The sequence below is a fragment of the Neodiprion lecontei genome, chromosome 5, assembly GCF_021901455.1.
Source record: "Neodiprion lecontei isolate iyNeoLeco1 chromosome 5, iyNeoLeco1.1, whole genome shotgun sequence".
NCBI lineage: Eukaryota > Metazoa > Arthropoda > Insecta > Hymenoptera > Diprionidae > Neodiprion > Neodiprion lecontei.
The window spans coordinates 11171129-11186960 of record NC_060264.1 but is presented as its reverse complement, the minus strand read 5'-3'; the positions used below and the strand labels follow the sequence as shown (position 1 = coordinate 11186960).

At 37.2% G+C, this 15832-nt stretch overlaps 1 protein-coding gene across 2 annotated transcripts in view; it reads left to right on the top strand.

The window, feature by feature from the left end:
- LOC107223304 overlaps window positions 1-15832 on the top strand; it is an 80499-nt gene that overhangs the window by 50617 nt on the left and 14050 nt on the right. Inside the window, exons 2-8 of one of the 2 annotated variants that reach the window (XM_046740428.1) lie at window positions 5492-5698; window positions 6877-6939; window positions 7307-7366; window positions 7435-7629; window positions 7698-7739; window positions 8194-8385; window positions 8504-8598. In XM_046740428.1, the coding sequence (XP_046596384.1) occupies window positions 5492-5698; window positions 6877-6939; window positions 7307-7366; window positions 7435-7629; window positions 7698-7739; window positions 8194-8385; window positions 8504-8598 (854 nt within the window). The remainder of the gene's footprint in view (window positions 1-5491; window positions 5699-6876; window positions 6940-7306; window positions 7367-7434; window positions 7630-7697; window positions 7740-8193; window positions 8386-8503; window positions 8599-15832) is intronic. The other variant, XM_046740429.1, reaches the window with a different exon arrangement.

Here is a 15832-nt window from a genome sequence, read left to right as displayed (position 1 = left end):
AACGTGACTGATTTGAAACGCGAATAAATTCCGAACACGTTGACAGATTTCGAAAACTTTATTTTGATGGAAACTATAAGAATGAATCTTTCATGTCACGTTCAAAAATCTGAAATTCCTACTGAAATTGTGATTCGAAGATTAATTCTGTCATTTCAGAAAGTCTCCGAGATTTTATTTACATGCTACGAAACGTTTCTTGTAAGATTAAAATAAAAATGAGCACTACAAAGTTAAAATTCTGTTTTCGAAAGACATTATCGAGAAATTCCAGAGGCAAAAACTGTGCCTGTAAATGATGTCGAGATCTTGATGAAAATTGATTCAGCGAACGATGAATCACCAACCACCAGGCAGTTGGAAAGAACATTTTAGATTTTTCGACATCATGTTGTGGCAGACTTTGGATACCAGCAAATTACCTGGAGCATCACATTTTCAGTCGTGGGAGAGAATTTTTTACTGATCCGTAAAACAGAGTGCTAATTCGAAAATTTTCAGGTCAGTTGCAAAATTAACGACGGAGCCAGAATCGAACCTAGTGTCTAGAGATGCTTTACCGGAGACTTACTCCACTAGACCACCTAGCCGCTTGACTACAATGTCATTAATTTCTTTCATCACCTGTATTCGAAATTTATTTTGGTTCGTGTGCCGTGTATTTGTAGAAGTTGAAGGATTCGTCGCAAGAGACACAATTTGAGAGAGTGTGTAATCGTGGCTTATTTGTAAGTGTAACTCATTACACTCCTGTATTAAGCCATTTAGACCGGACCCGGCCGATCATCAGAATGATATAGAGAAGTCATATACATTTTTTCGCGAGAAAAATTGGTAGAGATCTGTGGAAGTTGAAGTCACATGGCCTGTTTCTTTACTCTTCAGTGCACGAGATATTACATCCTGGCGAAGGAGAGTTTTGATATTCGTATTGAAGTTAGTTACGTTGTCGTATCGATTCATGCAGAGGAAACACCATTATTTCACGATTTTGGAATTGTCTAAAATTCTGTAAAACATGATAAAACAAAACACACTCATGTTTAAAAATCTTGGACAACTGTAAAGTTAAAAAAACAATGATTTTTTCCCCAATGTCTTGTTACGATAACTTTACTAAATCCAATCTCGTTTCTGGCAGTAGTAACTATAAATGGTGGACACATTGAACCGTATAACTGAATTCTGCTTCCCGTGTACTTTTTCCCGTTGATCGTATTAATTATTAGAAAACTTTTAAATATTAACAATCAACGACATAAATAAAAAGCATAGTGATGTACATTTTTTTGTAATCAGTTGAACCGAAACAAATCAGTCTTTGATCATAATTTAAGATCGAAATTAAGTTGAAGATTCTTTAATATTAATTTTCTTCATACACCCAGTGACTTTTTCACAAGCTGATTTTCAAGAGCATGTATCTCAGCAGCGAATAAAATTTTTCAAATTTTCAAACGTGCCACGAAAGATTCATTCCTCTGGTTTCGAATAAAATAAAGCTTTAGAAAATCAGTCAACGCGTTGGCATTTTATTCACGTTTCAAATCGGCCCCCTCTTTTTTTGACCCGCCCTGTCGATAGATATTTACATGTAATAGATTGCGCTTTGAATTGTTGTTTAACTTTTTATTCTAGTCAAGGGGGATTTCAAATAATACAAATTTCATTGTAGTTTTTCTTGCAGGGTATCAGTTTTCCAATTCATTTGTGCTAACAAGACGTTCATCTCTAAGGCCTACAGGAGAGGACATTAGTACGCAATGTATAAATCTTTATACTACGAATACTGAATGCACAGGAAACTCTAACGAATAGTGCATTGCATACACCCTTTATAGTAGAATTCACCATATCACAATGTTTAAATCTAAGAATAAAAGCGGTAGGACAAAATTAAGAGGAAGAAGAGGAAGAACCATGTTAGTGATCTTTGACCTGGAAAAATAATCTTGGCTTTATAGTACACATTTCAAACGATTTAGCGAACAAAAAGAAGTTTGAATCTGCCAGAGGCAGCGTTTTGGGTTACCTGACACTGTTATCTGGACGCGTTAGAAGATTAAGATTCAGAATGGTAGATTTCGCTCCGCAATTCCGTTAGCCCTTCTTCTTTCTTTCTCTCAATCTTGACTAAAGATTGCTGGCAAGATGCGCGCTTCTTCCATCCAAGTGTATGCGGAATCTTTGAGATAGTATAAGAATTTTTTGCCAGTTCAAAATAGCGAAAAAATTTTGCTCGACCAATTTTATCAGTGATATCCAAAAATCTGCAACAATTCGATAATTGTGGCTTCTAGTTCTACATTCGTGACAAAAGAGGTAATATTGAAAGTAGGTATAACCAGGAAGAAAAGAATCCAATTCTATTTGAAATCAATTTTAATGCTTAGAATACGTGTACAGTTGCTTTGTCATTGTTTAATAGACGCAACGATATTTTGAGCTTTTTATTCGTAGTAGTAAGCAATGCAACATGTCGCTTGTTTCGCAATTGTAACATGAAGACCGGCTCTCACTTTTTGCATGCAAATGACCCGTGATTAGTAATTTAGATATTTCTATTAGAAAGTAGGAATTAGAATATTTGAAAAATTTATTTATATCCAATGGAAATGTCACATATCGAGGTGATGCTTTATTTCAACAAGACTGCAATAATTTCGGAAATACATTTATATCTCACACTACACCTATCTTCAGAATAATTTGAGAACAAAGAGCTGGCCCCGAAGTTTGGGTAGAGTAACGACGTGAACGTCATCGAGTCTTGAGGAAAGCAAGCCAAGGCTTACAACAGTCTTTCACCCCGAAGAGGATAACCGACTGTCCTCTCCACTTGTATAACATTGCGACACCGCTCTTTATCGAACCTTTCCTCTCTCGTTCCCAGTGCCAGATTACGGAATATGCCAACAAGGCCTAGGCCTAGGGCAGCCCACCCTTGGAAGCGACAAAGTTTTGAGGATCGTAATATCCTTTATTCCTGACTCAACTGTGATGGCTATTTTATTGACCAGAAAAGCGGGAGAAAAGTAGCACGTGTTTCCCTCTTATACTTTTTTCTCCGCTCATATGCAACTTTTTTCAAGTCAATAAAGTGGTCACAGTTAAATCAGGAACAATAGCCTATATGTAATATGGGAATAAAACCGTTTGCTTCCTCTGATGATTACTACCTTCGATTCGCTCAGACAGTAAATCCGTCCTCGGCAATAATCTTCGAGTTTATTCCCTTGTTACATAATGTACTACCTTTGGCCTTTTTTTCTAGATCATAAGACATCGGTTATCAAATAATCTCCCAAATGCAATGCCTGGATACTGACTAAAGATTGCTTTGATGTTATTATTCAACCTCGTTTTTAAGACATCTTATGAAAGTGACTAGTATTGTCGCATTGTTACCTTCATTGATTGCATGAAATAGCGGCAGGTGGTAGCATAAGACGTACGTGTAAAGCTACAATCGTGGCCGAATCGTGGTTACCGCTGATACGAAAACCAAGTAAAAGTAAGTAACTCCATCAACACGTGGTGATGGTACAACATTTTTCTCGCAAGTAAAGTATGGCCTGAATAGTATAAGTATAGGCGTTATCACAGCATACCCTATTGGAAACTTTATGCCATGAGTCGAGAACGAAAGTTTAGCGCTTCCTCGTACCGAATAAATACGAAGGAAAATGGAAAAAAAGAACATGTCTCGTAAGGAGAAATGCAAAAGTTAGATAAATCCGTTGTTTTGAAGAGGGTTATTAGTGCCACCGCCACGGAAGGACTAGCCAATACAGAAAAGAGTAAAAATTAGAAGCGAAAATATAGATGTAGATATTGAAAATAACGATTTTCTCGTAGTAGAAATTGGAAATGAAGTCAAAAGATTTTGTTGCTCTTACGATCGAAAAAGATTAGCCGAGTCACACTTTAGATATCTCTGAAATTCATAATGATCTGGACAATAGCCATTGTTCACAATACCATTGAAATTTGCAAATTATGCCGATTTGAAATTCTATGTGACGATGTTGTTTGACAAACATTGCACGAGTAAACATCCCGTCAAATAGATATTAAATGATTGAAGTATCGAATATTTACTAACGCACGGTAGCGAACAGAATACAAATTGTGACTTCACTGGTTTCGAGCAACAATATGCTAATAAAACTCCGCGTACATGCCAAAAATGTTTTCGCACGACAACCCGCAGATGATGAATTGAAGCCACAGAATAATCTTGTATACTCGAAGAGCCAAGGAGCCGTGTTGCGTGTCCCATAACGATAACTTCGAGGGCTCTCTAACCCAGCGACAAGTGGAAATCACGCCTGAAAGAATAGGATAAGGTATCCAAGCGTTGTTCGGCCGACGCTGGGTCAGCGCTGGCCCATGTATTGGGTACCAGTACTAGCAAAAAGACCCCGGACCGGCCAAGACTCGATGTACAACCTCTGTTTGCTAGCGCTCATCCCACAGTGGTTCAGGTTTTTACCGCCAGTACTAGCAAGAAGACCAACACTGGCCCAAACTCGGTATATAACCTCTGTGTCGGTATCCGATGCTGAGCTCGCGCTGTTCAATATATTCAGCACCAGTACTTGTAAAACCACCATCACTGGCTGAGTTTCGATAGCGAAATACCGTAATTCAAAGCCGTGCTAATAGAGCTGCCAAATAGAGAGTTAAGAATAGTTCTCTTTTCATGAGTTTCCCGACTTTGACTTCTGTCCACACTTCACAGTGACTACAGTTGTGTAGCCCCTACCCTGTGATTGGATGGATACGTAACCTCTGTTGCATTTCGGGCTGGTTTTCGCTTTTTCATTCTAATTCGGTAGTAATATTAAATTTAAGCGATGTTTGCCACTGCTTGTTCATAATGCCTTATACAATAAATATGCGGACTGTTCTCTAAAATTCGTCAACTGTTGGAAATCTTAATATTTAGGCCACAAGTTCTCAAGCTAAAAAAGAATTCAGATTTAACCTCCCATGACCGCAAATTATTTTTATGTATTCCTGTCATATAATTGATGTGTTAGTAAACGAAAGGTGAAGCGAAATGAATCCATTGAATAATATATCTTGGTTAATAATACTGGTGAAGTGATGGTTAGCGGCACTGGCATAGTCATGGCCAGCAATACTGGCTGGTTAGTGGTAGGATATTGGCCCAGTGCTTATTAAGAATACTCATCTAAATCTAGACGCCAAGCATAGGACCTGCCTTATCATGCCAGCTGATAACCAGCAATAATCCAGCACTGGGACTGAAAGCTGGCCCGCAGTTCAAAACATTACCAGCATTTTTTTTTTTTTCAATATACCTTTCCATTCATCGCATTGGTAAAATACCTCAAACACCGTGTATTGAAATGACATGACTTCAGGGTTTAGGGACGAAAAATTGATTAATCTGGCACTGGTTGTTCTGTGAAATTCACTCGAATGTTGAGTTTCGGCTGCAATATCTCCTTTTTGTTTTCAGGGTGTAGATACGAAGGCCGCAGATATCAGGAGGGCGCTATCGTTTCCACTTCAGAACCGTGTCTGCAGTGTCGCTGCGTCGAGGCCTCGCTGAGATGTCGTCTTCGTGTCTGCCCGCGAACCCCAAATCCTACACCGGCCGAGTGCCGCCTCCAGATTTCTCCGGTCCAAGAATGCTGCTCGGAGATCGTCTGCGGTGAATCGAGACGTCAGTATTTCCACGTCCTTTTGTCACACGTCATAATGGACTTATAGGTATCACCGCTTCCCCAGGCAGTCTGCCACCCCAAAATTGGCAACGGCCATAACCTCTAGAGAATGGAATCTGCAGTCAATTGCTGTTATTAAATTGCGTAGTATTCCGGAAAGTTTGAAATTTACCTAATAAAATGGTAATCAGTACGCATCACATTACGTAGTACATACGTTGTGTAAGATTTTTGTTCAGTTGCCTCAAGTATAATGTAAATATATGCATATTGATCATACATTAGAGTTGGAAAAATTAGGAATTTTATGAAGAATGCGGAATTGAGGCTGTTATACTACATTTTGTACATTCGCGATCACGCGAGAAACGTTATTTCTCTCTCTAACTACTTTGTATTATCATTTGTCAGCGGGTGTCTTGATCAGTATTGGGGTACGCCTGGTATCTACTCACCTCAAGGCTGTGTTCAATAGCTACGTGCTCAACGAATACATAGCCATCCTGTCGATGATATTGTTTGCCATCCAATTTTTCAAACTTTTCGGTAGTACAACATATTATGGTATCGAAACAACATATCTATAATCTTAAAGCCACCGAAAAGTTTGGAAATTTATGATGCAAGAGTCAATCCTTGTGGCAATCCTGGTAGTGATTGAAAACTGCTCGACTGCTCGAAAAAAGCTTCTATTTTTCCTGAACTGATCATAGTTGCGATATTTCACTTGAAACCCAAAAATTATTTTTCGTATCCATCAAAAGTTTCAAACTTGAGTACGGGCTTGCAGAAATTCAGTTTTCATTTCCGTAATTTTTGGATTACGTCTACTGCAGACGATCTGATTTTTTCAAGATAAATTATTTTATGAAGGTTAACGTTTTACTCTTTCAATTGTGTTTGAATACTGACAAAAATTTTGCACAAAAGTGTGTGGAATCAATAAACTTTGCTTAGATCTTTTGTGCAACAATGGTAAGTCTGTAGCAGAAAATATCTTTGATTTGATTCTTCATGAACTTTAATGGAACTGTTATCATTGTATAAAAATTCCGAAGGAAAATAAGATTTTGGATTCAGACATTAATTCCAACCGTTCTTGCATTCAAATCACTAGTAGTGACATACCCAATCAATGTGTTACAGAATAATTTGAACTGTTTTAAGCCTTTTTCAGATGACAATGAAAATTCTCTAAGACGCATAGATATCGAACCAGATGACGTCACAGAAGAAGATGGTATGATTGTTAATAATATTGTTATACGGCACTTGACATTGCCTACAACTACAGTATGTAGATACACTCAAATTCGATTAATACTTGTTAGGGATTGTTTGGAAATAATGCCTTCATGAAATATCTTTGAGAATGCTAGGCATTTCAGTCTTCGTTATCAGAAATCAATAATAAAATATTGCAGCTTTATGACTTAAAAATTTTGGAATTGTTTTTATAGCGTGAGATACTCTCGCTCAAGAAAAAGATAGTTTCCTCACAATTGACGGATGACTTAATGATCTGTGAGCCAAATCATGCTTTCAAAATCACTAAAATAAAATTGTATTATCACGAAATTCTCCGACAACATTCTTGTTCTCCAAAGAAATTTCGACATGTGAACATTTTCACAACAGTTTCCAAATATCGAACATGCTCTTCAATCGTACGTATGATTGCTACTCACAATATGGATTTTCTTTTGCCTGTGAAATTGACATTTTGCATGTTCAGGATGCCTCTTTGAAGGAGTTCGATACGGTGCTGGTTCCGCAATGATGGCAACTAGACGTTGCGAGTATTGCTACTGTATACTAGGCGCACGGCGTTGTGTCAGTCCAAAATGCCTCTTGCCATTACCAGGGTGCACTCCCCTCTATGCCCCACACTCTTGCTGTCCAGTCGCCTATAACTGCACTCACAATCAGGGTAAGACAAGGAGCAGTTTCGACTGGTAACTATACTCAACTGTCGATACTATATGGTTCGTGTTCTAGATGAAGAGACTTCGACAACGATGCAATCGCTGTCTTTGAATGGTGAGTGGTACCATGTGGAGTTCTGGATTAAGCATACCGAGAAAAATTTTAATTTCTGGTTACACTTTACAATTCTATATACCAGAAAATTTAATATGTGTTACTATTCTTTTCGCATATCGTCACTTCTACTATATTTGATGTTGGTGAAATAATGAAGTGATGCTCAGGCCTTGTCCTGAAAAATGCAATAAACTTAGCAAATGGATTGATAATTGCAACTGTCACAAAATTAAAAGTGTACTTCTGAAACATTTTCTTGTAATTGAAACAGTGTTTAAAAGTTATTGTAAAGATACTAATTGGACCATAATTTCCTGGCAACTGTAACGATATGAAATTCTTCTCAGTGAAGTCTGATTAATTAGCGTCCCATGGCTGAGGAAAATGTACCTCAGGAGCCTCGAGGGCTGCATGATCTTGTACTTTTACTGAGGTTATTATACTCTATCAGGTTGTCGCGTGGGAAATCGAGTCTACAACGAAGGCGAGATGGTGAAGGATATTGCATGGAAGGCACCCTGCGACAACTGCTTCTGTGCCATGGGAGCCGTGCGTTGTGTGCCACTGGCTTGCGCTCCGCCGCTCCAGGGCTGTAGCCCAATTGTTAGAGAAGGTCAATGTTGTCCGTCGACCTACAATTGCAGTAAGTACCGTGAGACACACGTACAGACAGGTGGATAGCGTGTGTTGCGAAACGTGACCGGGATGCGACGCGAAGGCGGAATTCGTTGATTCAAACCCTGACTTTTGTAATGCCACAGGTGGAAGTATTGAGGTGAAGGCTACTCAGAACTACGCCTCGTACGCATTTGTCAGCAAAGATTACGCCAATTTTCGAAAGGAAACGCACTTTCATGTGAGTTCTTTCTGCAGCTAAGTCTGTGACTACCTTGGGGATTATACATACCTTGGCAGTCCCAGGAAACTAAAGATCCAAGTACGCAGATGCCAAGATTTTCATTTACTCAGGCAAGCTGGTTAACTGTGCCCGGTTAAACCTCGAGGTGAACTGTCAATACGTGCAAGCATTTCCAGGTTATGTTGACTTAAGGAGAGACTTCGTGAAATATTAAAAATCGTCACTAAAAGTCGAATAAAAATCCTTTTACAAATTATTATATTATAGTAGTATATGCTTTGAAACGAAGCTTCGACCTCCTGTAATGAAAGTGCATGTGCAAGGAATTTTTTTTGCAGCGATGGGCAGAATATTTTTCAAAAGGTTTCTTGCGCCAACATTTTCAGCACAAGAGGTTGAATTTTTTTTACAATGCATATCATACCATAACCTGTAAATTGGTAGTCGAATTTTTTTATATTTTACCTACTTCTTTTAATCGTACAGGAATGAAAAAAAACTGTTCTTTGTCGAAAATTTCACTGAAGTTTCACCTTGAATGTAGACCCACCATATTTTGACTACCTCAAATTGTCAATGCAACATAGCATTGAGATGCCCGCAAATTGTGCTAGCTAGGTGTCTGCCCGCCACTGAGTTGGTCAACCTAACCAGCAAACGTAACCTTGGCGTCAATCAATTGAATTGATGAATGAAATCACATGATTCGGCATATGCGCATTTCGGTATTCAGTTTTCTGATACTATCACGGTATAATTTTAATTCACTACATTGAGTAAATGACATTACTAATGCAGGTGAAATGATTATTCTCACCCTTGAGGAAATTTACGTGTCAACCGACACGGAGACTCAGATTCAGCCGTCCTCCGATATCTTGGTTTTTCATGCACTTTACCCGGTATTCTAGTATTGTATCCAATGGAAAAATTACTAAACGCTGTGACAAAAATTCTTGAGGAGTATTCAACACAATTTGATTTTCGCATTTTTTTTTTTTCGTCCTGCTGGGCTTACATTTTCTTGCCACAGATCATTCAAGCAGGTATTGAACGCAAATCTGGTTGAAAAACTATCCAATTGAAGAATTTCGATTCAATTACTTGGAAGCTACAAAAGAATTAGTCAAGTTGAATTTGAAAATAGCAGAGTTGAGAGAGTTAATAACCGCTATGAAGTGATCACATGCGTTCTTCTGCTTCACCAACACTCGAAGCACATCTTTCGTGCAATTTTAATGAAATTTAACTCATCTTGTCCATAAATGAATTTGTTCGAATCGTTTGAAGTAAAAAATATTGATGTAAATGACGATATCTGCTTGCGTGTCTACTACAAATATACAATAATAATTGCTCGATTAAAAACAGATATCCAATTATTTATCAAAAATTTACTCATGACCACATTAAGTCCGATTAGTTGATGAAATCATTTGATTCAAACAACCAAATTTTGGCTTTAGCGAACAGAAAAATGAGAATAAGTCGGTAAAACACGCTACTCTCTCTGAAGTAGTTAAAAAGCTTCGTTTTAAATATATATTTTTTGTCTTTAAAAAATGTAGATTTAGTTACATTAAACCTGATCAATTTCAGCCGCAAATTATACATGGTTGTTTTACAAATTGTTCATACACTTATTTCATAATGAGTACGGGCAATGCTTCTTTCTTAACGATGTTAATTATGAGGCATTTAAAAAAACATACTTTACAATCTTTGCACTGAAATAGTACATTATGTAACAAGAGAATAATCGACTTTTATTCCTGTATTGCATATAGGACCTTACTTCCGACTCAACTCTGTCCACATTATCGACTTGAAAAGTGAGACTCAATATTATTTACAATATTGTGTGTCGAACTCTTAACAGAGATGATTCATGAAAAAATAAATAGTAAGAAATTTATACAAGTAGCATACGGATGTAGGTTGTATTTCAAATAAACAGATAAAACCATTTTTTGTATAAATAATCATAATTTTTTCAATACGAGGTGTAATAATTTTATTACCCTCAATACTATAATATTATTGTCAGTTTATAATAATACAGAAAGAAATAGTTCAACGCTAAAAAAAAAAGAAAAAGAGAAAAACGGGAATCATATGCTACTTTCATTCCGTTTTTCACGTCAAAAAAGTGGACTTTTCAGTTGAGACGGGAGTAAACTAATTTTGCGTACTTGAAAAAAAAATTTCATATCGAGGAAGTAACCATGCCTGGTGTCAGGTCTGCATGGTGAAAAAAGTTTTTCTTAAGTCACTTGAAGTTAATTGAGGTCTCGTGAAGTGATAGAGTCCTTTAAAGTCACGTAAAGAGTTACTTGAAGTTCCTTGACATCACGTGTAGTCACGTGAAATGACGTGAAGCCGCTTGAAATCATGTGAAGTCAATTGAAATCACGCGAAGACACGTAAAGTTATGTAAGCTTACCTGATATCGTGTGGAGTTTTCCGAAATCTTGGTGAATTCGTACATGCGCCCAAATTCAGGAGTGGAACTTATACCCACTCGTCTAACATAATGTATACTAAAGTATCCAGCCCGCACGTGCTTCCAGCCTCACTTTTGTTGGTTTCTTCATTTCATTTTCTTGGTCTACTTTCGTTATCTGAAGACATTAGAAAATTTTGTCCAATCTTCTTTCGATAATAGTTTAAAAAGTATTGAAGACTCAAACTCTACTATTATGTCGAAGTCTGATTTTTTAAATACGAATTACATGCTATGAGCTTCATCTTTTGATTTTCAATCTCCGCTAGCTCTTTTTCCGTGGAAATAAGCTCTCGCTTCGTAATCAACGGTGCACCTACTAATTCCATTCCAATAAGTGTGTACATCCCGTGAAGAATTTCCTGATATACATACATGACTATATCTGAATATTTTTCGTACTTGAAAAACACAGATGTATACTTTACACAATAATATCTCGCGATACAATAAACTCAAAACTTCAACTTAGTACAATACATTACATAGATCTACTATACACGTATAACTCAAACGTAGAAATACATAACAGTATTTTTTGGTAATTTCTATATATACTAAACTTAAAATGTTACACTAGCTTCGAGAAAGGATATCATGGATAAGACTCCAAACAACTCATTAAAATTTTTTTTCTGTAAAACTGCATTTGGAAGATGGACTGGATTTTTGAAACTTGGAATTATAGAGAGTGGAAAATTTTTATTCAGTTCATTTTTTGAAATTCTTGATTACTAAATTACAGTTTCTTTTCATCACGGATGACTTTATTAGACTTTATTATATTCTGGATATGTCCATATCAGGTCATATCAAGCCATAACAGAAAATTATGTATAAATATATACGACCTTATCTGGCCAGATATGGCCATATCCATTTCCATATAATTTTTGAAAAAACCGGATATAATCGTATGTGTACATGCATGATGCTAGATATGACCAAATATGGTCGTATGTGTACATGTATGATGTCGGATACGACTGGATATGGGCCTATATGTACATGTATGCTACTAGATACGACCGGATATGATCGTGTGCGTACATATTTGTTGTCAGATACGACTGGATATGTGCGTATGTGTACATGTATGCTACTAGATATGCCCGGATACGATCATATCTGTACATGTATGACACCAGATACGACCACACATGGTCGTATGTGTACATATATGACGCCGGATACGACTGAATATGGTTGTATGTATACATGTATGCTACTAGATGCGACCAGATATGATTCTGTGTGTACATGTATGCTACTATATATGGCCGAATATGATGGCATGTGTACATGTATGATGCTAGACACGACCATATATGGTCGTATGTGATTCCAAATACGCTCACACCTGATTCGAATACGATCGTGCGTAATTAAGATACGAACGTATCTGGTTCATATACGATGGTATCTGATTAATTTTTCCCAGGCATTTTCACCGTTGCTTGTATATTGAAGCGCAAATCGTCTGTAATTTTCTGATCTCTGTTCGATGGGTACTGAACAATGCAAACGCTAAACAAATCAAGAGACACGAAAGTGTCTCGCGCCAAGTATATTGTAAGAAAAAATTTACGCGTGAGACGCAGTCTCTTCACCGTGACAATAAACCGTTGACCTAAACGGCGAAAATATTGTCACATACCTGTATTTCTCTCCTTTTACGATCAGCCGCGATATTTGACAATTTTATTGAGAATACCGTTTTGAAGAGCTTTCATTTAAGCTCTATATCAATGCAATCGGTAAACGAAGAGCCGAACTATACCAGTTCTAATATTTCTGGCCGGGCTGTCAGCAGTTAGTCTCAGAGCAAATCAAAATCAATCTAAAAATGCAAGAGACCAGTCGCATGCGCCCGAAAACAGCGACCGGCTGCAACCACCACTCGTCATTCAAAATTATCCATAATCCAATGCTAGACACACGGACGCACCGTCTATGTTGTTCACACGCGATCCTAATTTTTTTTTGTATAAATAGTGTTTGTGCGAAATTATGACCGACATTTATTTGCAAAAAGAAACCTCTATTAACTTGCCGAAAGTTGATGTAAGTATGGTGGTGGAGGTTTTCGGTAAACCGAGAATTTCGCCTGCAGGTAAGTTTTAAGAATTAAGGCCGGCAGGTAAGTCATGTTTTACATCATTGATATATGTTAGTACATCATGTTGGTGTAAATGTATGAGAATTGGTCTATAAATCGTGGCTTCTATTTCATATAATATGTATAATTCATCAGGATTTTCTAAATTTATTCTATGTCAAGTTTTCGGAAGTGCATTGTAACTCAAGTATGAACATCAATCGCAGTGTGCTTTATTTATTGTGTTTTGTGTATTTTTCTATATATACAAGAGAGTCTACGGAAATTATTTATTTATAATATCAATCAGCATCTATATTTTTCACGGACATAACCCGATAGATATAACTTCTGTTTACTTAGATTTGCTGGGAAAAGTTATGGGGATGCAGCGATTAGGTACATCGAGATCCAGATGAGATCATCGCTTGAGCTCAGCCTGCACTGCGGAAGCAACAATCAGTCCAAAGCACAAAGTGCGTAGCAAATTGCATATCGTAACATCGTTGGCGGACAAAGGGCAAGAGTCAATAAAAACTGTAGATTGTCGCAAGTGTGCGGTGACAACTGGTATGTACTAAGCACTTTGGCATAAAATATGTTGCATTAGCATGTTTAGTATCTTGTTTGATAGGCGGATGCAAGCATGCTATTGCCTCGCTCATGAGGGTTCATCGAAAAAGCGTAGATCTGGCACCAACAGAAGTCAACTGATACTGGCAAAAGCCGAAAGACAAGGGTTGGAATACACAGAAAACTGGGCTTTCATTGACCAACGCAATTTCTAAACAATCCGTCAACTGCGTGAATGAACGGAATGCATGGAAAGAATATCTGAACCAATGCTGAAATGTTTGTAAATGTAAGAAATAAATCAGTAAACAACATTTACATCGTTTTTTTCATCTTCAATAATATTGCGACGTAAAAATGCACCGAGTATTGCTTCGCGTTCTCGAACAATGATGCCTTCACTTTTAGGGTTATGAAATCTAAGCTGTTGAAATAATCGGGATAATGAATAAGAAAGCATTTGAACGTGCTCTGAAACGTACGGGTGAAAAATTTATGATGAATATTTTATACGAAAGAAGTGTTGCCTGTCGGGCAATCATCAGAAAAATGATTTTACTAATGAGTCCAACAGCCTGGCAACTATTTTTAACTTGACGTAAGAAAATTTGTATAACACAGAACAGCATGCTTCGTGGGATACGTTTTTATTCATCAGTCATGAATTAATATGCAATGTAACGGCAATAAGACATAAGATCAGAGAGTATTAAGACACGAATTATTATAGAGATACTTCAAACAGAGTGCTCAGTGTATCGAACATAGTGGGATAGAAAAAGTCGAACTAGCGAAGTATATCGTGCAAATTGTAATTAATCTTCCATGGCACAAGGCACATAGCTTTAGCTTGGAACGAGCGAATTGAGTGATATGAATTTCAGCTAAAATTTATTTCTATAAAAAGAACTATTTCGATACAACATCAACAACATAACTGTCTAGTCACAGTGCTAAAAGAAGTTTTGGACACTGATTCAATTTTTATGACATGGAGAATGAAAAAGATGTTCGGGTGTTTCATAGTCATAAGTTCATGGCGAAATAAAAATCTACAAAATAGTCATAATTATTCAACTAGTTCGAATTGGTTTCATAAACTGCGGAACACTCGATGAGGTTGACGCAGAGCTAGTAGTTTTGCGAAGCCTAAATTTATGCTCATGCAATCGGGTGAACTTGATTTGACAATCTTTAACGCATTCAAGCCAACAATTCTCTGCATTTCGAAGTTATCAGTGTCTACAAAAAGTAGTAATATTTCCAAAAAAAGCACTTCTGGTGTAAAAACCTTTCACCAAATAAATACATTAAATGTGTTTATTACCCAAAAAATACCTTCTTTGATGAAAAGTGTGTGCATTCAATCACGTTATGCAGAAAACTCATTTCACGTGAACACTATACACAAGTAAATATCGTCATCCTTTATCAAAAAAGCTTCAAATCACATACTATTACCAAGTACATGTCTGTTAATTTACAATCAAAGCATGATTAAACCTGATATAACCTTCCATGCAACATATACCTAAGCAATGTACACTCTCTGTGCTTTACACGCCTAACTATAAGTATGCTACCGAACATTGCTGGCACTGCATGATTGCAAGCGAAGGGTTGGCAACTGGTAATGGAATTGAAAATCCAGAAACACAATTGAATTATCACGCATAAGTATAAGAGAGCGAGCGATTGCGCCGAATCACACGTGTTTAGACATCGGATACGCATATACGTAACTGTGATTCTCTTGTAACGAGGAGTGGTGAAGACCATCACCAGATTCACACACGTGCAATTCCTGAGCTCTCCAGGAAATCGTGGGAAAACGCTCCTGCATCGAATATTTTGGAATCCTATTTCCCTACCCGCGTTTGCATTCTCTTACAATTAGGCAGGATACTGTACTTAAGATTAAAACATTATCATGAATTATACGCATAGAAGTAACTATTTGACCCTTTTCATAGATAATTTTTGTTATAGCAATTCGGAGCTCTCAGCTACTTTGACTGTGAGATTGACAAATCAGTCAAGGAATCATATTACTTCTA